This window comes from Lissotriton helveticus, chromosome 7, assembly GCF_964261635.1.
Source record: "Lissotriton helveticus chromosome 7, aLisHel1.1, whole genome shotgun sequence".
Classification (NCBI taxonomy): domain Eukaryota; kingdom Metazoa; phylum Chordata; class Amphibia; order Caudata; family Salamandridae; genus Lissotriton; species Lissotriton helveticus.
In genome coordinates this window covers 626,015,116-626,042,887 of record NC_136068.1, presented here as the reverse complement: position 1 = coordinate 626,042,887, position 27,772 = coordinate 626,015,116, and the positions used below count along the sequence as shown (strand labels likewise).

General features: G+C 50.0%; 1 protein-coding gene across 4 annotated transcripts in view; it reads right to left on the bottom strand.

Moving 5' to 3' along the window:
* Positions 1-27,772, bottom strand: part of SRCAP (Snf2 related CREBBP activator protein) — a 1,816,344-nt gene that overhangs the window by 163,073 nt on the left and 1,625,499 nt on the right. For all 4 annotated transcript variants that reach the window (XM_078652845.1, XM_078652844.1, XM_078652847.1 and 1 more), the window contains one exon: positions 19,363-19,494. In XM_078652845.1, coding sequence (XP_078508971.1) covers positions 19,363-19,494 — 132 coding nt within the window. The remainder of the gene's footprint in view (positions 1-19,362; positions 19,495-27,772) is intronic.

The window sequence follows — 27,772 nt, the reverse complement described above, 5'->3', positions numbered from 1 at the left end:
GACCGGAGTGGACCAGGAGCCGAACCGGCTCCAGGGTGGCGCTGGAATTATGCCGACTCGACCTCAGCCGAGGCAGACGCCTGAGTGGAGGAATGAGGAGGGCCTGGGGAGTGACACGAAGCCCTCCGCCAGCCGCGGCCCAGAACATAGCAGAGGTCGCCCGGCAACCCATGGGGCGGCGCCAGGGACGATTCCACCTCCGACGAGGCAGCCGCCTGTGGGGAGGGACGAGGGGTCCCCCACCGAGCCTCGACCCGGAGCGGGGCGAGGAGGGTCCACCGACCACTGTGGCTCCGCACGGTCCAGCCGCTGCCGGTGCCTTAGCGGCGTTACCTCGGCCTTAGACAGGACAACCTTGTCACATGACCGATAGGGGCTTGGGGATGCGACCTGAGCCGCAGCGACCTCCCGCGACACCACAGGGACCCCCACAGGAGTTTGCTGCAAGGCAGAGGCCCTGTGGTCTGAAGGAGGGACCCCCGAGGGTCCGCACTCCAACGGTACCACATCCTCCAAGCCTTGCTCCGAACCAGTCTGCGCTGGGGCCGGAGCTGCCTCGGAGGGCCCGCGTAAGGCAAGGGATCCGTTGACGCCCCAAGAAGGGAAGGAGGAGGAGGAGAATACAGCGAGGCATGCAAAGCCGTCGCGTATGTCTCCATCTGGACTCTCGATGCCCCAACACCGGGAAACGGTGGATAGGACGACACGCAGGGCCGCATCACCCGTGAAGAGCCCATGCCCCCAGCAGGCCGGAAACTAGCCTCCGGGGACAAACTGCGACACTTACCCACCGGGGAGCAACGCTCACGTGACATCGGTGAAGGGCGAAGACGACGACCACGGCAGTATCTGAAGCCATCCGCCGAAGCTGATCGAGGGGAAGATGTCGACCTGGAGAGACGCGTCAAGAGTAGTTTCATCCGGCGCTCTCGCCGTGACTTCGGCTTCAACTGTTGGCATGCCTCACAGTCAGTGGTGCCGTGATCCTCCCCCAAACACCACATACAAATGAGGTGAGGGTCCGTCGCCGACAAAGGTCGCCCCACTATCCCCAGGCGTCAGACTGGATCTGGAAAGTTTTGCGTAGCAGTACCCTTGCGCGTCGGTAGGCGTCGTCTGCGGCTCCGCGTCCGTCGTCGGCATCGTTGGCGCCGGGATGACGGAGTACTTAGACGCCGCCCTCGCGTGCTGACGTCAGTTCTTATACACAGCTTTTCCGTGCCAGAAACGCAGAGCCATGATAAAAACCGACACTGGTGCCATGAAACTAGGGCCCTGAAAAGGATGTCCTTAACCCTAGATATCAGTTCGCAGAACGGGGAGGATGGGTGGGACAGTAAGGAATCTAACACTAACTACTGTTTCTTACAGATATATAGTTACCGAAGGTAAGTAACTTATGCATCTGAAAGAAATAGGTTAGTGTTAGATTCCTTACCTTAGAATAGATACCCCAGCAATACCAACCCCGGTGGTGGGTCTGCGAACCAATGATCACACCAGAAAGTCCTGGAGAACGGAACGGCCGAAAAAGCCATCTCTCCGGACTTGGCTGTCCAGGCAGTAATGTCTAGCAAACGTGTGCAGCGAGGCCCACGTAGCTGTCTGACAGATGTCCTGCAAGGGGACTCCCCGACCCAGGACAGTAGTAGCCGCTGTGGCCCGAGTGGAATGGGCACGCAGCCCCACAGGAGCCTCCTTTCTAGCCAGAGAATAACCAGAATTGAAACACAAAATGACCCATCGAGAAATGGTCCACTTGTGCACCGCCCGTCCCTTCTTAGCGCCCACATAACCAACAAAGAGCTGGTCGTCCACCCAGAACTGGCTTGTGCAGCCCAAATAGAATGATAGCTCACGTTTTGGGTCCCGACGGTGGAGCCTCTCTTCCTCTTTTGAGGGATGCGGAGGCGGAAAGAAGGTGGGCAAGGTGATGGACTACCCGATGTGGAAGGCCGTAACAACGTTGGGCAGGAAAGAGGAACACGTTTTCAAGACAACCTTGTCTGGATGGACAGAAAGGAGGCTTAGAAGATAGAGCCTGGAGCTCGCTCACCCTCCTGGCAGAGGTGATGGCAACCAGGAATGCAGTCTTAAGAGAAAGAAGACAGAGAGGACAATTGTGAAGTGGCTCAAAGGGAGTGCATATCAAATAGGTCAGAACAAGATTCAAGTCCCACTGAGGCATCCCGAAAGGGACAGGAGGAAACATGCGAGTGATACCCATTAGGAATCTATTTACAACAGGGGACTTGAAAAGAGAAGGCTGATCAGGAAGCCTTAAGAAGGCTGACATGGCAGAGAGGTAGCCTTTGATAGTGCCCAGATCAGAGCCCTGCTGGGCAAGAGAAAGAAGAAAGAGGAGAACCTCTGAAAGAGGGGCAGAAAGGGGATCCACCGCCTTTGCTGTGCACCATGCCACAAATCTGTTCCACCTGCAGGCGTATACCGTTTTTGTGGAGGGACGCCTGGCTGCCAGAATGACATCACAGACTTCAGGAGGCAAGTGAAATGGCCTCAACTGCTGCCGCTCAATCTCCACGCATGGAGGTGGAGGCTGGACAGGTTCGGGTGGAGGACCGTCCCCTGCTGCTGCGACAGAAGGTCCTCCTGAAGAGGCAGACGAATCGGGGGATCGACTGACATGCTGCGTAGCTCGGGATACCAGTATCTTCGTGCCCAGTCCGGAGCCACAAGGATGATTTGGGCCCGGTCGCGCCTGATCTTCTTCAGCACTCTGGGTAGGAGTGGTATAGTCGGAAAGGCGTACAACAGACCGCAACTCCACTCGCGACGAAAAGCGTCTCCGAGCGAGTGCCGCCTTGGAAATTTCAACGTGCAGAACTGATGACATCGCGCGTTCTCTCATGTGGCGAATAGATCTAACCAAGGGTCTCCCCACGGCTGAAAGAGGCCTTGCACCACATCTGAGTTCAGACGCCATTCGTGATCCATCATGCACCGATGGCTGAGTTCGTCCTCCCTGGCGTTCAGGGAACCTGCTAGGTGTTGAACCACCAGAGACACGCCCTGGTGTTCCAGCCATTGCCAGAGGCGCAGAGCCTCCTGACAGAGGGTCCACGACCCCACCCCACACTGTTTGTTGCAGTACCACATAGAGGTGGGGTTGTTCGTGAACACCTGCACTACACTTCCCCGGACAGAAGGAAGGAATGCCTTCAGTGCAAGCCGGATCGCCCGCAGCTCCAGAAGGTTGATGTGGAGCCGGGAATCCGCCGGAGACCAGAGGCCTCTGATCTCAGCCTCTCCCATGTGGCCCCTCCAGCCCAGGAGGGACGCATTAGTCACAACTACATACTCCGGTTGGGGTAGGGAGAGGGATCTGCCGCTGATCCAATCGCGGTCCGTGAGCTACCACTGCAACTGTCTCGCAGTGCCTTCCGAGATCAGGACGTGGTCGGACAGGTTGCCCTGATGCTGGGCCCACTGAAACTTCAGGTCCCACTGCAAAGCCCGCATCCGCCATCTGGCGTCATGCACCAGAAGGATACAGGAGGCCATCAGCCCCAGAAGCCGCAGCGTCAACCTGACCGAGAACCCGGATAAAGGCTGAAAGATCGGAATCAGAGCCTTAATATCCCGAACCTGCTGTTCGGGAGGATAAACCCGAAACTGCGCCGAATCCAGAACCGCTCCGATGAAGAGGAGCTTTCGAGAGGGACACAGGTGTGACTTCGGCACATTGATGGAAATTCCCAGCAAGTGCAGGATGTCGGCCGCAGTCTGGAGGTGGGAGACGACTGTCTGGGGCGAGCCTGCCATCAACAACCAGTCATCGAGATAGGGGAAGACTGACACCCCTAATCTGCGCAGATGAGCTGCGACCACCGCCATCACTTTCGTGAACACCAGTGAGGCGTTGGTAAGGATGAAGGGAAGCAGGGTGAACTGAAAGTGCTCGTGGCCTATCGTGAACCGCAGGTAACGCCGGTGGGCCGGCAGGACGGGGATGTGGAAATACGCGTCCTGCAAGTCCAACGCTACCATCCAGTCTTGGGGGTCCAGGGCAGCTAAGACCTGAGCCAAAGTCAGCATCTTGAACTTCTCCTTCCGGAGGAAGCCGTTGACGTTCCGCAGGTCCAAGATAGGGCGTAGGCCCACTTTGCCCTTCTTGGGAACCAGAAAGTAGTGGGAATAGCAACCACACCCTACTTCTGGCCCAGGAACGCGCTCGATGGCCCCCTTGGCCAAGAGGGCCGATACTTCCTCTTGCAGAAGTTGCAAGTGATCCCCCGACACGCGTTGGTACTACGGTGGCATGGCTGGAGGGGTCGCCTCGAAGGGGAGGGAGTAGCCCCTTCGGACGACTTGCAGCCCACCTCTCCGATGTGATGGTGCGTCAGTTGAGGAGGTGATGGCGGACCCTGCTCCCCCACTGGCGTCAAATGGGCCTGAAAGCTCGGAATAGGAAGGCTTTGAGGCAGATGCTGCGGGGGTGGATGTGGACTGGCCTCGCCATTGTCCCCTGCTACCGCCACAGCGGTTACCACGTCCGCGCTGGATGTTAGACTGCGACCCGTGGCTGGCAGGACGTGAGGGGGCGCCCCTTCCTTGGCCACGAAAGGAGTGAAAGGCAGAAGTTTGCTGATGCTGGCCCGACAGGCCCAAGGAGTTGGCCGAAGCCCTGGAGTCCTTGAAGCGTTCAAGCGCACTATCTGCCTTGCCACCGAAGAGGTGGCTGCCATCAAACGGCATGTCCATGAGGGTGTTCTGGACATCAGCCGAGAAGTTGGCGGACCTCAGCCAGGCGTGGCGGCGAACCGCCACAGTCGTTGAAATCGCCCTGCCCAGCGAGTCCGTGGTATCCAACACACATCGAATGGAGTAACGCGCTGCATCTCATCCCTCTGCAAGGGCTTGAGCGAGCTTGCTGTGGCAAAAAGTTTCCGGATCCAGTCTCATGCCTGGGGATAATTCTATGTGATGGAATCTGTGGTTAGTAGTCTCTATCAGATACTGAAGTTCCAGACTAGGACATGTGGCACAGTGGTTAGGATTATACCATGAAGGCTTTAATAACCGGGATCCTCAACAGTGAGGAATGTCTCACCGTTATCCATAAATGCACACGATGGAGGCTAGCTGTAGCTGAATTGAGGTATAGGCTAGTCCAGACTTCTGCACATGCTATAGGTAACACATGATGTTTGGTGTAAGACTGTAAGTGGCGCAAAGTACATTACTGGACGAACTCCTTCCACTTAGGGGAATAACAGGTGCACGTGGTTGGCCTGCGGACTTCTTTTAGTATGTTCATGCACTCTTGTGGTAGATTAAGGTAAACAAACTCTAGGACTCAGATGAGTCAGATTGCTAGGCTGAGATGCCTGGGGTCTGGACTTTGCTTTAGCTGTGTGAGAAGGCCCAACCTGTTGGGGAGATTCTCATTTGGCACAATGGACATCTTTAGAAGAGTTGAGATCCATGGTTGTCTGGCCCACTTGGGAGCCACCAGGATGAGGGTGAGGGATGTTTGCACAGTTTACTCACTACATACAGTAGAAATGGGAGCAAAAGCAAATGGAAATGTCCTTGACCAGTTCGATCACTTGCCTAAGGACTTGGGTGTGGAAACCTGCACACAAAGTTTCTGCATTTTAAAGTGGCAAAGAGGTTTATGTCTGGGTCCCCCACCAACAAAAGCACTGGAGTAGGACTTGTGGGTTGAACTCATATTCACGGACATGTTGCTGCTTCCTATTAAGCAGGTTTGCTGTTCAACCCTGGAAAGTATTCTGCTAGGAGATGCACTTGGTGGTGAACCGTCTAGTACCAAATCCTCTGCTCCATTGCTGACAGCTGCAAAATGTGTAGCAGTGTGCTTGTGAAGAAAGAACAAAGCAGTCATGTTGTCTGTTCAAGCTAGGACTACTTTTCCTTGAAAGTCTTGGAGGAAGGCATTGGGGGCCAACTGCATGGATAAAATCTCCTCATGGTTTATATGGCGACCCCTTAGATGAAGTGCCCACAGACCTTGGACTGTCATGTCTAGATGTGCCCCATATCCGGCGAGTGCGACACCATGGAGATGGTAACCTATGGAATTCGATCTTCCAAACGCCTGACTCCCAACAGGTTGTTGCTGTTCCACCACTGCAGAGAGCGATGGGTGCTAGAACTTATCAACACTAGATCTTCCCAATGATCGTCCTCTGATGACCATTGTGCTGAGAGCTTATAGTGAATGTATATGGAGCCTTAAATGAGGGTATATGCCTATACAGTAGGCCATCATACCTAGGAGGTGTATCACTGTGCAAACTGTGGGAGGATACAGTGTCTGTCAAAAAAGCAGTAGCAGCTGAAATGCCACCAACTTTCGATCGTTTGGCTAGGCATTGGCAGTGACTGCACTCAGGACAACCCCAGTGTGGGCTAGGCACTCCTAACTGCTTGCACTCATGTCAGCCAGTCGAAGACATGAGGTCATCCCCCTTCAGTTTGAGGTGGGCGGCTCACACAGATAGCTATTTGGTAAAAACCCTGGTGGCTGTAGTGACTCCGAAGGGCAACACTTTGAACTGGTAGTGCTGGCCAATTAGCGTGAAGTGGAGGTAGCGCTGGTCAGCTAGATGGATGGGTATGTGTTGGTAGGAGTCCTTCAAGTCCAATGAGCCCATTAAGTCACTTTACTGCAGCAGGGGAATGCCATCCTGTAGGTTGACCATATTCAAATCGTCTGAGAGATGTACCTGCTGAAAGGTGCATCTGCCGAAACACAGATTGAGGACTGACCTGAGGAAGCCATCCTTCTTGGGGATGAGGAGGTTTAGGGAGGATGAGCTTTCGCCCCAGGTGAAGCACGGGGGCACTGGCTTTATAGCCGTTTTGTGAAGGAACACCTGGACCTCCTCCTTTAGTAGGGCAAGGTGTTCTGGGCTGAGCGTGCGTGCAATGGGAGGGATATTTGGTGGAGTTGAGGCAAATTCAAGGCAGTAGCCATGCTCGATAATAGATAAAACCCCACTGGTCTGTGGAGATTTCCTCCCAGTGGGGAAGAAATGGTTTGAGCGTCTCCGGACTGGTGGGGTTAAATGGGGCAGGATAGGGGGTATGTGAGGAAAGTCAGTGTTTGGAAGTAGATGATCCCTTCAAGGGGGTGCCTATACTTCTTGGAGTTATTACCTCAGAAAGTGCCTTGTGGATATCTCATACCTGTCAGTTGTTGATAGACCTGTTGTTGTTACAACCATGTTGGGATGGGGGGAGGTAGCTTTCAACCCGCCCCTTGCCTGCTACCTCCTGAAGGAACCCAAGGTTACCGGAACCTGGAAGACACCCATGGCCTTAAAGGTGTCTGCCTTTATTTTTCCCAACATTTAATCAACCTGAAGGCAAAACAGATGCTGTGACACAGGGTAGGTTGATGAGGAGTTACTGAAATTCTGGTTGATAGCCAGAAATACGTAGAAGGGAGTGGTGGTGGTGGATGACAGATGGGGTTATCTCTGTGGCAGCTGTGTTGGAGGAGTCTAACGTGCACTGATGGTGTAAGATAGCTTCCTTTCTTCCAATACTGGCAAGGGAGAGACTGCAATAAAGGATAAGTTAATTACCTGTAATCCTAGTTCTCTTCCAGGGGTATCCTCATTAAAATCATAAGCACATAAATATATTCCCATCCATGCGCGGGGACCCCAGAAACAATATATACACATATATGTGAAAAACATACATACACACACACACACACACACATATATATATATACATATATATCACTCCAAATCTCTCCTTCGCGGAAAGCAATGAGCCGCACTCCAACGGTAAAATTAAAAGGATTTTATTCAATTTCTTTGGCAGTCCTGACACGTTTCAGCCGTCTTCGACTTTCTTCAGAGGTTCCGCCTCGGCATCTCGTAGTTGCCACAATGTTGATTCCCTCTATTTCGAGCCCCCTAGTGAGCGTCCATTAACGGATGCTAACAATGCATCCTGGGATTTGTGGTACTAGTTCGAACCCTCCAGTGGGTGATGCCGCATAGAGTTCAAGATTTTATCAGGAATACAGTCCGTTTTGAGTTTACTGTTGCTCCGTAGCATACCTGTTTTTAAGGTTGCAAGGAAACCATACCAAAGCCAGTCTTTGGTAGCACCTGCCGTCCCTATGCATACAACAAGGGTTCAATTTCGGGCAATGGCGGCGCGATCCTCCGGGCAGAACCAAGCTCTTACATATCACTCCAAATCTCTCCTTCACAGAAAGCAATGAGCCTCACTCCAACGGTAAAATTATATATAACAAACACGGGAAATCTCCGCACTTCGACAGTATGTGTGCGAACAGAGAACACAAATCCTCCCAGAATTAGGCACTGTTGTTTTTATTTAGACCTTCAAATATTATATATATATATATATATATATATATATATATAACTATATATATATATAACTATATATATATATAACTATATATATATATAACTATATATATATATAACTATATATATATATAACTATATATATATATAACTATATATATATATATATATATATATATATATATATATATATATATATATATATATATATATATATATATATATATATATATATACAGCCCTCCATACAGTAAGAGCTGGATAATGCCACCAAAAAACCCTCTTTGCACATATACACATTCAGAGAAGAAAAACAAAGTGCATTAGAACTGCTTTAATGTACAGCAGAAACCATAATCCTGCAAAGAAATATGAAAGCATTGCCAGCTCACAGGCTGCATTGCAAAAGAATTTAGTGTAGAAGGCTGAAAAGCTAACTCATAGAAACACATAGGAAAAATACTGGCACCGTGCCTTTAAGGTAGCCATGACCCCTAGCTTCCCATCATGACTCAGGGGTGACATTTAGGTCATGTGTTCTTTGCGGAGATCCGAAAGCCACGGCACAAAGAAATGACATTTACCTTGATCATTTGCCCGGGGAGGTGGGTGGGTTGGTTGCTTATGACTTTGATGAGGATTAATGGTAAGTAATTTATCCTTCTCTTCCAGGGGATCCTCATAAATAGTCATAGGCGCATGAATAGACTAGCAAGGCCATCCCCTCATCCTGCAGGCAAACGATAAGCATCAAACCAAACAGACACTTAATAGTATCTTGACTCCAAGAAAATTAGCATTGGAACAAATTCCCCAAGGAGGCCTGGCCTACTTGGGTATCTGCTCCGTGTCAGAAGTTGGCCTGATATATGATGCTCACTAGTTCTAGTGATCACCTTGTATCAGTCCAAACAACCCTTATGGTGATTGGTTGTACGTCAACCTTATAGACCAGCTATCCTAATGGTAGCATGGACAAAGCAGTCTTAGGCTAAACTCTTTTGGCATGTGAAGCCAGCTGTTTTACCACAATATAACCCCTTGAATACCAGATGAAAGGACACCACACAGGTTGTTATGAAAATAAACAGTATATTTATTAATAACAACACCTCTGAACTCTTTATGAGGTCAGAGGGCTAAGCACATGACAATCTCTTACGAAAATCTTACGAAAAATACTACAAGTTGCACGAAATTACAATGGTGCCCTAGGGGCACGACAAACCATATACTAAGTAAGTGGAATGTGAAAGTCGATAATAGGAATGGAGCTGTCCAGAGGCTGTAGGATCGATGGGACCACGCTATACTAACTTCAGGTAAGTAATAGGAGGCCCACGGAACGCGTGTGCAGAGTGTGAACTCACATGCGAGATGCGTAACAACGTCTATGGACAGTACAGTTCAAGTTAAAGGTGAGTACGGACAATCCTGACTAGGTAGGACCAAAACGACTGTGGAACTGGACACTAGGACAGTTAAATTACCCTTGAGCACCGAAATGCTCTTGTTACCTCACCCACGGGCCGCGGGTGCATAGGTGCCAAAGTGCGTCGGGTTCTCGCGTTGAAGTCAATGGAGCCTGAAAGAAAAGATGCTGCAGGCGACCAGGAGGAAGATGTCCGGTGCAATCCAAGGGTGGATTGTTTAAGAAGGAGACCTGAAAGCAGAGGGGACAATGTTCACAGTCACTAGCCAGTGACTGGAGTGGAACCAGGAAGGAAGCAGATGTCGTCGTCGCGATCAGGTGAAGAGTGGACGCTTGACTCTGCAGCCACGTGGACCATGAGGTGTCTTCGACCACCAGGATGGAGGCACGAGCTGTCCCACGCAGGCTCTCGCTGTCGGCGGTGTCGGATCCGGGATTGGACTCAACAGGCCTTGGCAAAGGCAACCCACGCGGTGAGTGAAGAAAGCGTCTGGTGCGGACTAGGAGAGTCCGGGGTGCCCCTCTTTTGGAAAGGAGCAAGGGCCAGTCTGGAGCAATCAGACCAGCAGTGAAGATTCAAAGGTTCGTCGTCTAGGAGGCCACTAGCCAGCCGGCAAGTGACCTGACAACGCGTCGAGCAGCAAACCAGCAGAAGGGCCCCACGCAGATCTCGTGGATGCTGGAGGGCTGATCTTCGGTGCAGGGGCTGTTCAGGGCTGGGGCTTCTCAATCCCCAAAGCACTTGGTCGAGTTTACCTCGGGAGTCGTGCTGGAAGCGAAGTGCAGGTTCGTTCAAGATGGCCGATTCCACGTGTCTCGTCGCACCCACGGTTCTCAGCTTTGCTGCAGATGTGAGTTGAGGTCGGAGAGGTCTGGGAATCCGGGTCTCGTCGGGCTCTGAAGTCTGGATCCTCGAGGGAAGACGACAAAGTGAAGCCGCTGGACGCTTGATGGTGCCTGCAGTATCCTTTGTCCGGTTTCCCGCTGGGGCTGGGATGCCCCAGCAACTGGTTTGAACCGCTGTATGCACAGGGCACCTTGTGTGCCCCAGGCATGTCTCATTCCTTTCAGGCCTCCCTACCTCAATACACAAAATCCTGTCTGGGGTGGTGCTAGCACCTCCCAAGGCAGGAAACCCTTTGTCCAAGCCATCCTCGCTGGAAGGACTCCCAGCAGCAGGAGGTCAGACTTCTGTCTGTGGTGGCAGCATCCATTTTGTGATGCAGAGGCTCGAGTTAACTTTAACCGGGGTTCACAGTTACATACATGTCGTGTCCCTCTAGAAGGGTGGAATGCTACCCCCGTCGCTAGAATTGGCGAGGGAGTAGTATTCCAAATCGTATGACACCTTACTCGACATGTTTTGATAATGTTATACCAGAGTTAGCATTTAACCGCGAGGTTGATAATGCACTTAAGAGTATATGGTATAGCGTTATCATGGAACAGCTATTAGGACTTGGTTCCGCAAGCTGCAAACGGGCTCAGCTCATGCCAGAGCACCATCTCACATAATTACAAGCACTCTGCCTTCAGGATTGATAAGGCCTTCCATAGGAGTGACTGATAGGAATATTTGTGTCCATTTTTAGGTTTAGATATAGGCAGTGGCGGCTGGTGACATTTGAACGTGGTGTGGCGTAAAATTGGTGGTTGAGCACACCACGGCGAGTGAGCGTCTTAAGGAGGGTTCGGGGGGATTGCCCCCCCGAGAAAATTTTGAAAAATGAGTGGGCAAATGGTGCATTTTCAAGCAAATTTGTCTAGACCAACGCTCACCTCCTTTTTGACTATGAATAGTAAAGTGCATGTGGTTATGTAGATGCACAGAGAGAGATAAAAGTTACTAATCTTAACTCCACACCCACGTACTTTGAAGATGTAACACATACATTGACACAGAAAATCCACAAGTTAGTATATGAGCTGCACACAGTGCATCTTAGAAACATGAAGAAGTAGTCCTTGCTCAGTGTTTCCTAGTAGGTGCTGCAAATAGCATAATTTGAGCGGAAATTGGTGCCTGTGACAGTTCTGAGTTAGAACATGTTCATGATACAGGCTCTGGATCACCAAGTCAACCTTCACTGTTACTGTGACCAGTCAACTCTTTACTGTCAAAATGAAGCATGGAATTGATGGTGCCGAAACAAAGCCTGATACTTGGCAAATAACCTGTACATACAACAATAACTTTATTTATTGAAAATAAAAAGAGCTGAGCTTATTCTTCCCCTAATAGAGAAAATATGCATATTTAGTCCTTAACAGACTTCTCTCCTTTGAACAGGTAGAACAGGAATAGGCCCAAGTCAGGTTCTAATGCTACACTTATTAGCCTAGTCCTTTCTAGGTATCTCAAGACAAAGAACAGGGTAGTGGGAAACTGTTTTTCAGTAGCCGAGCACTGAGGGCCCTATACTATATATCCCTGGTCATTAGTAGAGCATCTTCATTCAGTAGGAATCTGTCATTTGTCTGAAGAATAAAGCAGGAGTAAGGTGTGTTAAATGCTCACCACTAACCTTTTATCTACTATAATTAAATCTTAATGAGGATAAAAACGCATCCCGATCCATGCACATGCGGTGGGACTCGATAGAAGAGTTTGAGCGCTTGGAAATGGGACCGACAGGGAGGTGAGGGAAATAATGAAAAGTTACAGGCAAGAACAAATTCAGGAAAAGTTACAGAAAAGGGAATTAGGAGCAGGAAAGAAAGAGAAGACCTGACAATAGTGATGAATGAGAGAGAAAAGAAATTAAAAAAACACATCCCTTACGAGCACTGGAAAAACTCACTACCCTGTTACAGTAAAAATGAGTGAACACGGATACCCAATGATTCTTACAATTTTTTTATATGTTGTAAAACATGGAAAAACTAATCACTGGAATTCACAATCAAAAATAGGAAAGCCTATCTATGAGTGTGCTTTTCTAGCACAACACGCAGTGCAGGTATTTCACTACATCTCCAAGCCTGTCACAAAGCCCTCTCTGATCACTGCCTGCTCTCCAAGCCTCTCACTATGAAGGATTCACTCCAAACACTGCTGACGCGCCAATCCTTTCATGATATACTCCGAGCACTACCTGCTATCCAAGTATCTCTGGCGTGCCCAGGGAGCAGTATGCTCGTTGGGATGGGAATCACAGCCTACGTTCTAAGTCTCTGACTGGGCACTTGGAGCACCGCTGCTTTCAAGTCTCTCACCCTGAACTCAGAATACTGCCTACTCTCCAAGCTTCACTCTACAAAGTCTGAGCAAAGTATACTCGCCAGGGCTTTGGCCATGTACTCCGAGTGCTGCCTGTGCTCCAAGCCTCACAGAGCACTGATTTAATTATCTAATAATTCCTATATAAAAGAGGCATTTTACCTCACATCAGATCTACTTGAATATCTCAGACTTTCGGAAATCCCTTTCAAAGGATGTTGTACGTCCCTGGCGGCTCCTCTACCGCTCTAGCCAAAAACTTTAAAAAATGCCCGCCTGGGCCTTACCTGGGCTGCTGGTGAACTGCCGACTCCATTCCTGAGTTCACTTTAATCCGGAGTCCAGACAGCAACCTGCAGTCGAGTCAGTGCTGTGGTAACACTGGCAAGCTGGCTTCCTTCCAGAAAGTTCCACCACCACAGAGCAGACACATGCGGGAAGAGTCTTAAGTTCGAGTCTGCGCATACACGAATCGTCGGCTTCCCGCCTGCCACACCCCTTTCCCACCTCATCACAGGGTGGGTCTCACCACGCCCTGTAATGAGTTGGGAAAGGGCTCTCCACTCTCTGATTGACGTGGAGGGTTAGCGATCCCGGGCTTGGACTTAAAACGCCCGGGGCTAACTTTCCTTCCACGCCATCAGGGGGTGGAGACTGGGCCCTGAAGCTCAGTCTTTGCCGAGCTGATGACATCACAGCCTTCAGGGCTGTGAGGTTGTCGGCCCGGCAAACACAGGCTGCTTTGGGCTCGCAAGGGGAGCTGGCAGCATGCAAGGAGAGTCAGACTCAGTCACGTCAGGTGACATGCCTCCAGCCGCAACGAACGGCCACTGTCACATCGCGGTAAAATGAAGACTAATACATTTTAATTTAGAAGACATAACAAATTGATATTTATTTTATGAAATAAAAATATGAGCATATGATGAGCATAGACATTGAGCACTTTGATAACAGGGGCGGAGCCCCGACGCCCTCAGGGAGAAACCGCCACTGGATATAGGTATACTATATCTACAGCAAAGGGTGTTTACACCACCTTGCCCCAGCTGTCATGCAGCCAGTTGTGTCAGATTTAGATGGCCAGCCAGGGGTGGCATAATACATGCTTCAGCCTTTGGTAGGCTCTGGGTACACCTATGCCCTGGGTACAGGGACTGATAAGGAGGCCCAGTACTAATTGGTAAATACACCTAAAGTACATGGTTGTCAATTTAGAGAGAGAACAGCTAGGCTGTGGGTCTGATTAGCAGGCCCACAGCCAGGGAAAGTCGTAAACCAGTGAAGCAAAAAGCAAAAATCTGGGGTGACCATAGGATTGCAGACCCCACTCTCCTACACACGCAACAAAACACCGGGTAGCGATGGCTTACCTATCGAATTCTATTTAACATATATCGATCTCCTAGCTCCCAGACTGTTGGCAATATACAAGGAGGCAAATCAGGTGGGGGTTCTACCGGTCTCCACTAGAGAGGCTATTATTGTCCCTCTTCTTAAACCAGAGAAATCCCCGATGGACCCGGCTGCGTACAGACCCCTATCAATGCTCACCACCGACTATAAAATACTGAGCCGAGTACTAGCCACTAGACTTTTATGACTAGGTTGGTTCGCACCGACCAAGCCGGCTTTATCTCGACTAGAAATACCTCTAGCAGCATACGACGGTTAATAGACCTGTTGGATGGATGCGTTCGACAGCTTGGAATGGCCATATCTGTTCTCAGTCATGGCAGCCTTCGGCCTTGGGGCTGACTACATCCGCTGGACAAAAATCTGATATGTGTCGGCAACTGCCAGGGTCCGAGTTGGTAGAGTCATCTCCTCCTCGTACTCCGTGGGGCGGGGCACTAGACAGGGTTGCCCACTGTACCCGTTCTGGTTTGCTCTCGCGATAGAGCCATTGGCGGCGCGCGCTAGAATGGGACGGACGTACAACGGTATGTGCCTTCACGACCAAGCACAATACATCTCGCTTTATGCGGACGACCTCTGGGAAATGCGGGGGAGGACCTAGACGGCAGCGGGTACCTATAGGGCGGTTACTAGCCTATATAAACGCATGCTGGGAGAGGGGATACTCCGTTACAAAAGCTACGGGAGCAATGGATGACGGACTTAGATAAGGCAATACCTGATGCGGCTTGGTCGCAGATAATTAAGCGAGCGTGGAAAAGTACCAGAAACGCTAGGTTTCAGCTTATTCAGTTTTTCGTATTACATAGGGCATACCTCACACCCGCTAAAATTAATCAGTATTTCCGTGTGGACACCGCGCTATGCCCCAGATGCAGACTACAGGGTGCGGACCTGTGCCACATGCTGTGGGACTGTCCGCAGTTGGGTACCTACTGGGAGGAGATAACTGACCTACTTTGTAGCGTAACCGGACGACAGATACTAGGGACAAGGGAGTTTGCCTACTACACTGTTTCCCACACACCAGTAAATATAACATAACTAGTAAGTTTATAGACCTGGGGTTCATTCTGGCTAAGAGGGAAATCACATCTCATTGGAAAGCGGCGGTTGGCCCAAGCTACGTTAGATGGAAAGCAGCGTTGTTTCTATGGGCGAGTAGTGAGAGCTCAGTACGATTGCAACAGGCACAAACGTCCCATAAAGATAGGGCGCTAGAGGCGGCGCGGGAGTCCTTAGTGACGGAGCTCCAAACCTCAGACTTGGGAACTGCCTCGGGCTCCGGCACATCGACGGTGGATGAACATCAATAGGTGGCTTCCATTGACCTTGGGGAGAATAACGAGAGAAGGACTCCTGACATCCATGGCTCTCACGTTAGTAGGGATTGTCGTTGATGTGATGACCAACACACACCCGGAACAATAGAATGTCTTATGGTCAACGCTCACTCTCTTGCGATAGAAGCGCCAGCAGCAGGGGTGGGGGGGCAGGGGTAGTTAGACAATGGGGACAGGCCTACCTGAGGTGCTGTATAAAGATCTAGAGTCCGGACTTTCACATATATTAGATTGCAGAACCAGGGCGCCTGTCACAGCAAGGCAGGCCCAGACCAGGGGCAGCGCATCCTTAACGGTGATGTTAATAATTGTTCCCTTGGCTTGCTGGACTACTGTTAATATGCACACTATTATGTAATGTCGGACTCTTTGTACTGATGATGGTCCTGTATCATGTCTGTCTGTTTTTCTTTTTGAAATAATAAAAAGATTTTAAAAAAAATAGAGAGTCCAGTGTTAGGATAGGGGAACCGAAGTCCAACATTAAGCAATCCAAGCTTGCAGCGCCACTTGTGGACCATTGGATGGAGAGTAAACACACCGAGGAGGACCTACGCTGGATCATTCTTGAAAAAATACTGCCACAAAAGGGACTCGACAGTAGTAACATACGCAGGAAACGTGAAGTATATTGGATTTTTATACTTAACTCTAAGGATAAGGGATTGAACGAATCCCTTCCATGGGAAAATGCAATCCTATCAGAGCTCTATATCTACTTGCCTCTTCCTGCAGATCATGATAAACTCATTTTTATCGCTGTTCAATGACTGCCAATCTCCTCCGCCCCACACTGACCGTTAGCAGTTTTTATTGCCAGTAGAAAATCACCTATCTGATCGAGCTCATTCTGGTACTCAACTCGTCTTCTTATTTTGGGCCTCTGTGCCCCCAGATTTAAGATCCTGAAGACTCGAACTCTATTAATCCAACGTATGTGTGCATATGGGGCGGCCGTCCAATTTGAAATTCTTACGAATTTGAACGCTTTGAAATAAAGAAGATCTTTCGCCATGTGAGCATTCTTAGATCAGATTATATCAGCGCATCCATCTTGTTTTTCCTCTACGAGAAATTACTGGAAATGGAAGGCGACATGTTTGCCACCTTTCACACTATCCATACGCGACCAATCTGTATTAAGAGGTTATACCTCTTTAAGGAACATTACAGACTCCGCACACATTGTGACGCCCTTGTTCCCTTTTTACCTTTCCCATTGAATAACATTGAGCGATGGCTCAAAAGCACCCAGCCGCCTGAGTGCCTCTGGCAGTGCAACCTTTGCCCTATCCTACTTCCCCATTTGCCCTGAGCAAGTGACCAGGAGCCTTGCTCCCACAGCCGCTTGGCCTGCTAGCCAGCAGCCACCAACTGAAGGCACCCTGCCCCTCATTGGTTAACATTGGGCCTAACTACCTTTGCACCCGGCTGCCCCTGTGCCGCTGAGGGTGAACCAACTGTACCTACCTGACCATGGGGGACCCCTGAGTCTATGCCCAGAACCTTAACTTCACCAGCCGAGTACTCACCTGGAAACCATTAACTCACTTACCTGCCACTGGATAACATTGACTGGTTTGACTCGAAAAATCTTCTGTGAAGTTTTGAAAACTTAAAATACTCCTATAAAATCGGCTGAGTAACGAATTCCGAAGTACTCACTTGTGATCAGGAGAGAAGCCAGTACTGTACCTTGTAGCCCAGTATTGAACCACATAAGTAATCCGAACCGTGTTTACCATTAACCTGTATTTTCTCCATAGGAATCCATTGTCCGTTTTTCTATGAAATTTCTTCCAAGTGCCTACTTTTGAAAACTTGAAATATTCTTTAAAATTCGCACATGCTACTGAACTACTCACCTGTCTTAAGTAGAGATCCCAGTACTGGACCTAGGAGCCCAGTACCGGATTGCAAAAGTAACAAGAAAATACTTTACCTGTAACCTGAATTTTCTCCCATTGGATAACATTGCCAGATTTTCACTGAAAAGTTTCTAAGCGTGAACTTTTGAAATATCTTTTTATTCCTTAAAAATCATTGCAATAACCAAAACGTTTTTACTAAACTGTTTCCAGCTTAGACCCCAGGACTGAATCTAGGATCCAGTCTTGTACTCACAAAAGTAATCTGCAAAATAATCCACTGTAATTGTGTAGAAAAACCCATTGAGCTCAATGCTAAATTGTGTGTAGAACTGTGTTGCGTTTTGCAACCCCTGTACCTATTGTGTTTACAAAGTCATTGCCTTTCTGCAAAGCAATAACCTGAGATTACTCGGCACGGAGAAAAGTATATTCTGATACCTGTTGGTTCTAAAAATTAAACAACTATATCTTTTGATACAAAAACAATTGGCTTGGAGTTCAGTCCTTGAGTGTGTGAAACCTTTTCCTGACTGAGTGTGTACAACAAATGCTTTACACTGTCCTCTGGTACTGCCTTACTGCTCAACCAAGCTACCACTTTTGAGAGTAAGGTTAACCCTGACTTTAACCTCCGTTATACCTCTGGAGTTGGTGGCCTCTATACACACTGCACCTTACTTTGGACCAGTACATATAGAGCCACTTTCTCACATGTGGTCATACCTGGAGTCAGATGGCACCATCTGCATGAGCTATTGCGGAGTGTGTTCTGTATTCAGTCAGTTACGTGGGGTGATTCATAAGATGAGGAATAGATTAGAACTATGCTCCGGCAACTCATTAAATCATGTTTGAAACAGGTCTTGAACCTTCAGTACTTCACAGAACAATTCATCCACTGGACTTCCTATATCTAAGGCCGCATCACTAGGCCCTCCGAAGGAGCACCAGGAACCTGACAAGTTTACCCACTTGTCAGGGGTATGAAGCATTAAATAAGTTATATAATACTATTTAAATAAACAAAGTGATTTCAGAAACCCGAACATTAGATGGTAAAAGAATGCACAGAATGTGAACCTAGAATATGTTCAGGCAACAAAATCACACTACAGGTAACAGATGATAACCTACAAAATAATCCATGATCATTGTTCCTTTGTATGAAAGCAACACCTACTTAGACTACATGACAGATATGGATAAAAGTACACCCTGCCTTCTTAGTCTCAAGTCTTCAAATTGGTTTGATTATTCCTAATGGAGCAAAAAAACAAAAACACAAAACAGAATTTTACATGAAAAGATCACATGAATAAAGTGAATGAAAATCAATTTACATTACTAGCTTGAGATCTCAAAAACTCTAGTAACTGAATATGGAGAGCAGGAATGTTGGGTTGTGTCACTATGCATTTTTGATAGCCCCTTTCTGTTTTCCCAAAGGTAGATGCCACAAATCTGCTACTATATTCCTATATTTGAAGTTAGTAATGCGTGCTGACGGATGTGTATTGTAAAACTGCTATTCTACAATATCAACTTTCAAGTAAGTAAAAACACCAGAGATCGAGCATAGCCAACAGAATATGAGGAGTGTACCAGCATATTGTTAGCCTGTTATTTCAACATTGTGAAATAATTGGGGGGTACTTACAGGACTAGTGCCTTTACCTGCATCTGTGCCTACACACTGAGTGGTTTGTTGACAGTATGAACGGTTTTATCTCACCTGCTCTAGGATTTGGCTCTGTCTGGAGGGTGCTCCATCATCTTCGTCCTGCAGAGAACTCCTAGATGAACAGTCAACTTCTTTTTTTGGCCCCTCCTCTATTGGCATTTCAAACAGGTCCCGGATAGTTTGCTTAGATAAGGAGAAAAAATGAAACTTTCATTATGTGCACTGTTCTACTACTTAAAATTTTCAACTGGTGAAATATGTCTGGGAATTAACATAGCTCAAAGTGATTTTGGTGTGGAATCAGATCAAGCCGCACTTGAAAGATTAGGGGAATAAAAACTCGGATCAAAAGTTTCTAATTGTAATGCCTTCATTATACTCCTAACTAGGGATATCTTTGGTAATGCATTAATAGACTAGAACAGATTTTGCAGTTATACTTACAAAATAAAAATAAAATACTTTAACCAAAAAACCTTGCGAGAAGCTGAGGACGATCTGGGACACAGCTGACTTAAAGGGTCTAGCCTGTACATTTTTTCAAGTCCTATTGTAAATATGACCCAGATGAACAAGTTACTTACCTTCGGTAATGATATATCTGTAAGAAACAGTAGTTAGTATTAGATTCCTTACCTTAGAATATCCCCAGGCGTTAGACTGGATCCGGAAATTTTTGCGTAGCAGTACCCTTGCGCGTCGGTAGGCGTCGTCTGCGGCTCCGCGTCCGTCGTCGTGGGCGCCGTGATGACGTCGTCGGAGTACTTAGACGCCGCCTCCACGCGCTGACGTCAGTTCTTAGACACAGCTTTTCCGTGCCAGAAACACAGAGCCATGTTAAGCAGAACGGGGAAGATGGGTGGGGCGGTAAGGAATCTAATACTAACTACTGTTTCTTACAGATATATCGTTACCGAAGGTAAGTAACTTGTTCATCTGAAAGAAACAGGTTAGTATTAGATTCCTTACCTTAGAATAGATGCCCCAGCAATACCAACCCCGGTGGAGGGTCTGCGAATCAATAATCACACCAGAAAGTCCTGGAGGACGGAACGGCCAAAGAAGCCATCCCTCTGGACTTGGCTGTCCAGGCAGTAGTGTCTTGCGAACGTGTGCAGCGAGGCCCACGTAGCTGCCTGACAGATGTCCTGCAAGGGGACTCAACGGCCCAGGGCAGTAGTAGCCGCCGTGGCCCAAGTAGAATGGGCCCTCAGCCCAACAGGAGGCTCCCTATTCACCAAGGAGTAACAAGCCTTGATACACAAGACGACCCACCCTAAGATGGTCCTCTTGTGCACCGCCCGTCCCTTCTTAGCGCCCACGTAACCAACAAAGAGTTGGTCATCCACCCGCAAATTGGCGTGTGCGATCTAGATAGAACGAAATCGCATGTTTTGGGTCCAGACGGTGGAGCCGCTCTTCCTCTTTTGAGGGATGCGGTGGCGGAAAGAAGGTGGGCAAGGTGATGGACTGCCCGATATGGAAGGCCGTGACAACCTTGGGCAGGAAAGAGGGTCTAGTCCGCAACACAACCTTGTCCGGATGGACAGAAAGGAAAGGGGGTTTGGATGAAAGAGCCTGGAGCTCACTCACTCTCCTGGCAGAGGTGATGGCAACCAGGAAAGCAGTCTTCAGAGTAAGAAGGCGGAGAGGACAGTTGTGAAGTGGCTCAAAGGGAGCGCACATCAGAAAGGTAAGGACAAGGTTCAAGTCCCACTAAGGCATCACAAACGGAACAGGAGGGAACATGTGGGTGATGCCCTTCAGAAAACGAGATACAATAGGGGACTTGAACAAAGAAGGTTGATCAGGCAGCCTTAGAAAGGCTGAAAGGGCAGAAAGGTAGCCCTTGATAGTGCCCAGAGCAGAGCCCTGCTGGGCAAGAGAAAGAAGGAAGAGAAGAACCTCAGAAAGAGGGGCAGAGAGAGGATCCACAGCCTTTGCTGTGCACCATGCCACAAATTTGTTCCACCTGCAGGCGTATACAGACTTTGTGGAGGGACACCTGACTGCCAGAATAACATTACAGACTTCAGGAGGCAAGTCAATTGGCCTCAACTGTCGCCGCTCAATCTCCAAGCATGGAGGTGGAGAATGGACAGGTTCGGGTGGAGGACCGTCCCCTGCTGCTGCGACAGAAGGTCCTCCTGAAGAGGCAGACGAACCGGGGGATCGACTGACATACTGAGTAGCTCGGGATACCAGTACCTTCGTGCCCAGTCCGGAGCCACAAGGATGACTTGGGCCCGGTCGCGTTTGATCTTCTTCAGCACTCTGGGCAAAAGTGGTATAGGCGGAAAGGCGTACAACAGACCACAACTCCGAGCGAGTACCGCCTTGGAAATTCCAACGCGCAGAACTGATGACATTGCGCGTTCTCTTCTGTGGCGAATAGATCTAACCATGGCTCTCCCCACTGCAGAAAAAGACCTTGCGCCACGTCCGAGTTCAGACGCCATTCGTGATCCATCATGCACCGGCAGCTGAGTTTGTCCGCCCTGGCGTTCACAGAACCTGCCAGGTGTTGAACCACCAGGGTCAGGCCCTGATGTTTCAGCCACTGCCAGAGGCGCAGAGCCTCCTGGCATAGGGTCCACGACCCCACCCCGCCCTGTTTGTTGCAGTACCACATGGCGGTGGTGTTGTCCGTGAACACCTGCACTACACTCCCCCGGACAGAGGGGAGGAATGCCTTCAGTGCAAGTCGGATCGCCTGCAGCTCCAGAAGGTTGATGTGGAGCTGGGACTCCGCCGGAGACCAGAGGCCTCTGATCTCCGCCTCTCCCATGTGGCCTCCCCAGCCCTGGAGGGACGCGTCCGTCACAACTACGTGCTCCGGTTGGGGTAGGGAGAGGGATCTGCCGCTGACCCAATCGCGGTCCGTGAGCCACCACTGCAGCTGTCTTGCAATGCCCTCCGAGATCAGGACGTGGTCGGATAGGTTGCCCTGATGCTGGGCCCACTGAAACTTCAGGTCCCACTGCAGAGCCCGCATCCGCTAACGGGCATGATGCACCAGAAGGATGCAGGAGGCCATCAGCCCCAGAAGCCGCAGAGTCAACCTGACCGAGACCCGGGATAACGGCTGAAAGATGGGAATCAGAGCCTGAATATCACGGACCCGCTGTTCGGGTGGATAAACCCGAAACCGCGCCGAGTCGAGAACCGCTCCGATGAAAAGGAGCTTCTGAGAGGGGCACAGGTGTGACTTCGGCACATTGATGGAAAACCCCAGTCGGTGAAGGAGGTCTGCCGTAGTCTGGAGGTGGCTGACTGTCTGGGGCAAGCCGACCTTCAACAACCAGTTGTCGAGGTAGGGGAAGACTGAAACCCCTAACCTGCACAGATGAGCTGCGACCACCGCCATCACCTTCGTGAACACCCGTAGAGCGCTGGTAAGGCCGAAGGGGAGCACGGTAAACTGAAAGTGCTCGTGGCCAACCGTGAACCGCAGGTAGCACCGGCAGGACGGGGATGTGGAAATAAGCGTCCTGCAAGTCCAACACTACCATCCAGTCTCCTGGGTCCAGGGCAGCTAAAACCTGAGCCAGTGTCAGCATTTTGAACTTCTCCTTCCGGAGGAAGCCGTTGACGTTCCGGAGATCCAAGATAGGGCGTAGGCCCCCTGGGCCCTTCTTGGGAACCAGAAAGTAGTGGGAGTAGCAACCACACCCTACTTCTGGCCCAGGAACGCGCTTGATGGCCCCCTTGGCCAAGAGGGCCGTAACTTCCTCCTGCAGAAGTCGCAAATGATCCCCTGATACGTGGTGGTATTGCGGTGGCATGGCTGGAGGGGTCGCCTCGAAGGGGAGGGAGTAGCCCCTTCGGACGATTTGCAGCACCCACATGTCCGACCTGATAGTGCTGGCGAACCCTGACCCCCACTGGTGTCACATGGGCCTGAAAGCACGGACTAGGAGGATTTTGAGGCGGATGCTGCAGGAGAATGTGTGGACTGGCCTCGCCGTAGTCCCCTACCGCCGCCACGGCGGTTTCCACAGCCGCCACCGCGCTGTGTAGCAGCCTGCGGTGCGTGTCTGGCAGCATTTGTGGGAGCGCCCCTTCCTTGGCACGAAAGGAGCGAAAGGCACCCGTTTGCTGGCGTGGGGCCGAGAGGCCCAAGGACTTGGCGGTAGCCCTGGAGTCCTTAAAACGCTCAAGCACATTGTCTGCCTTGTCACCAAAGAGGCGACGGCCATCAAACGGCATGTCCAGAAGGGTGGCTTGGACATCAGCCGAAAAGTTGGCGTTCCTCAACCATGCGTGGCGTCGAACCGCCACCGTCGCACAAGTTACTACTTGTGTAACGATTTATCTGTAAGAGACATTAGTTAGTATTAGATTCCTTACCTTAGAATATCCCCAGGCGTCAGACTGGTTCCGGAAATTTTTGCGTAGCAGTACCCTTGCGCGTCGGTAGGCGTCGTCTGCGGCTCCGCGTCCGTCGTCGTGGGTGCCGTGATGACATCGTCGGAGTACTTAGACGCCGCCTCCGCGTGCTGACGTCAGTTCTTAGACACAGCTTTTCCGCGCCAGAAACGCAGATCCATGTTAAAAACCAACACTGGTGCCATTGAAACTAGGGCCCTGAAAGGGGGTAACCCTAACCCTAGATATCGGTTCGCAGAACGGGGAGGATGGGTGGGTCGGTAAGGAATCTAATACTAACTAATGTCTCTTACAGATATATCGTTACACAAGTAGTAACTTGTGCATCTGAAAGAGACACGTTAGTGATAGATTCCTTACCTTAGAATAGATACCCCAGCAATACCAACCCCGGTGGTGGGTCTGCGAACCAATAGTCACACCAGAAAGTCCTGGAGGACGGAACGGCCAAAGAAGCCATCCCTCCGGACTTGGCTGTCCAGGCAGTAGTGTCTGTCAAACGTGTGCAGCGATGCCCACGTAGCTGCCTGACAGATGTCTTGTAAGGGCACTCCCCGGCCCAGGGAGGTTGTAGTTGCCGTGGCTCGGGTGGAATGAGCCCGTAATCCAACAGGGGGCTCCTTTCTAGCCAAGGAGTAGCATGCCTTGCATCCCTCTAAAGAGGAAGAGCGGCTCCACCGTCTGGACCCAAAACGTGCGCTCTCATTTTACTTGGACCGCACACGTTTAGTTAGTCAGCCCAGGGGTGGCATAATACATGCTGCAGCCCCTGGGAGACTTCTGGGTGCACCTCTGCCCTGGGTACAGGGACTTGGAGAGGGCCCAGTGCCAATTCAGTACCTGGGTACAATTTGGAATAGAGAGAACAGCTAGGCTGTGGGTCTGATTAGCAGGCCCACAGCCAGGGAAAGTCGTAAACCAGTGAAGCAAAAAGCAAAAATCTGGGTGATCATAGGATTGCAGACCCTACTCTCCTACATGACCCCCCCCCCCCCCAAACTTTGGGACAATAAGCTAACCTTGACCAGGTGAGTCTTCTTGCTCTAAGTGGAAATACCTGGAGAGCCCATCAGCATTGCCATGATCAGTACCAGGTCTATGCTCCACTGTAAAATCCATCCCCTGTAGGGAAATGGACCACCTAAGTAGTTTGGGGTTTTCACCCTTCATCTGATTTAGCCATAAGAGGGGCTTATGGTCGGTCTGAATCTTAAAGTGAGTGTCAAACAAGTATGACATCAACTTTTTCAGGGCCCACACCACAGCAAAGGCCTCCCTCTATACTAACTAATGTCTCTTACAGATATATCGTTACACAAGTAGTAACTTGTGCATCTGAAAGAGACACGTTAGTGATAGATTCCTTACCTTAGAATAGATACCCCAGCAATACCAACCCCGGTGGTGGGTCTGCGAACCAATAGTCACACCAGAAAGTCCTGGAGGACGGAACGGCCAAAGAAGCCATCCCTCCGGACTTGGCTGTCCAGGCAGTAGTGTCTGTCAAACGTGTGCAGCGATGCCCACGTAGCTGCCTGACAGATGTCTTGTAAGGGCACTCCCCGGCCCAGGGAGGTTGTAGTTGCCGTGGCTCGGGTGGAATGAGCCCGTAATCCAACAGGGGGCTCCTTTCTAGCCAAGGAGTAGCATGCCTGGATACACAAGATGATCCATTGGGAGATGGTCCTCTTGTGCACCGCTTTCCCCTTCTTAGCGCCCACGTAACCAACAAAGAGTTGGTCATTCACCCGGAACTGGCGTGTGCGGTCCAAGTAAAATGAGAGCGCACGTTTTGGGTCCAGACGGTGGAGCCGCTCTTCCTCTTTAGAGGGATGCAGTGGCGGGAAGAAGGTTGGCAAGGTGATAGACTGCCCGATGTGGAAGGCCGTGACAACCTTGGGCAGGAAAGATGGCTTGGTACGCAACACCACTTTGTCCGGATGGACAGAAAGGAAAGGTGGAGTACAAGAAAGGGCCTGGAGCTCACTCACTCTCCTGGCAGAGGTGATGGCAACCAGGAAAGCAGTCTTCAAAGTAAGAAGGCGAAGGGGACAGTTGTGAAGTGGCTCAAAGGGAGTGCACATCAGAAACGTAAGAACCAGGTTCAAGTCCCACTGAGGCATCACAAACGGAACAGGAGGGAATGTGTGTGTGATGCCTTTTAGAAATCTATTTACAATAGGGGACTTGAACAAAGAAGGTTGATCAGGCAGCCTTAGAAAGGCTGAAAGGTAGCCCTTGATAGTGCCCAGAGCAGAGCCCTGCTGGGCAAGAGAAAGAAGGAAGAGGAGAACCTCAGAAAGGGGTGCAGAGAGAGGATCCACAGCCTTTGCTGTGCACCATGCCACAAATCTGTTCCACCTGGCGTATACCGACTTTGTGGAGGGACGCCTGGCTGCCAGAATGACGTTACAGACTTCAGGAGGCAAGTCAAATGGCCTCAACTGTCGCCGCTCAATCTCCAAGCATGGAGGTGGAGACTGGACAGGTTCGGGTGGAGGACCGTCCCCTGCTGCTGCGACAGAAGGTCCTCCTGAAGAGGCAGACGAACCGGGGGATCGACTGACATACTGAGTAGCTCTGGATACCAGTACCTTCTAGCCCAGTCCGGAGCCACAAGGATGACTTGGGCCCGGTTGCGCTTGATCTTCTTCAGCAGTCTGGGCAGAAGTGGTATAGGCGGAAAGGCATACAGTAGACCGCAACTCCACTTGCGACGAAAAGCGTCTCCGAGCAAGGGCCGCCTTGGAAATTCCTGCAAACGGGCTCAGCTCATGCCAGAGCACCATTTCACATTATTCCACGCACTCTGCCTTCAGGATTGTTAAGGCCTGCCATAGGAGTGACTGATAGGAGTATATGTGTCCATTTTAGGTTTAGATATAGGAATACTATATCTAAAGCAAAGGGTGATTACACCGCCTTGCCCCAGCTGTCAGGCAGCCAGTTGTGTCTGTTTAGTTAGTCAGCCCAGGGGTGGCATAATACATGCTGCAGCCCCTGGGAGACTTCTGGGTGCACCTCTGCCCTGGGTACAGGGACTTGGAGAGGGCCCAGTGCCAATTCAGTACCTGGGTACAATTTGGAATAGAGAGAACAGCTAGGCTGTGGGTCTGATTAGCAGGCCCACAGCCAGGGAAAGTCGTAAACCAGTGAAGCAAAAAGCAAAAATCTGGGTGATCATAGGATTGCAGACCCTACTCTCCTACATGACCCCCCCCCCCCCAAACTTTGGGACAATAAGCTAACCTTGACCAGGTGAGTCTTCTTGCTCTAAGTGGAAATACCTGGAGAGCCCATCAGCATTGCCATGATCAGTACCAGGTCTATGCTCCACTGTAAAATCCATCCCCTGTAGGGAAATGGACCACCTAAGTAGTTTGGGGTTTTCACCCTTCATCTGATTTAGCCATAAGAGGGGCTTATGGTCGGTCTGAATCTTAAAGTGAGTGCCAAACAAGTATGACATCAACTTTTTCAGGGCCCACACCACAGCAAAGGCCTCCCTCTCAATAGCTGACCAATTTTTCTCTCTGGGGGTCAGCCTTCTGCTAATAAAAGCAATGGGCTGGTCGTTACCATCAAAATTCAGCTGAGATAGAACAGCTCCCACACCCAACTCAGAAGCATCTGTTTGGACAATGAAGGTCTTGGAGTAGTCTGGACTCTTTAGGATAGGTGCTGTGCACATGGCCTGCTTTAGGTCATCAAATGCTTTCTGACAGCTTGCTGTCCACTGAACTTTCTTTGGCATCTTTTTACTTGTCAGGTCATTAAGTGGAGTCACAATGGACCCATAATTCTTGACAAATTTTCTATAGTAACCAGTCAGGTCCAAGAAAGCTCGAACCTGAGTCTGGGTGGTTGGAGGAGCCCAGTCCTTGATGGCCTGTATCTTGCTCTCCAATGGCTGAACCTGGCCTCCACCTACAAGGTGGCCCAGGTATACAACCTGTGTCTGCCCTATCTGGCACTTAGTGGCCTTGATAGTGAGACCTGCCTTTTGCAGTGCCTCTAACACTTTCCTCAGGTGGACCAGGTGATCCTCCCAGGTGGAACTAAAGACAGCTAT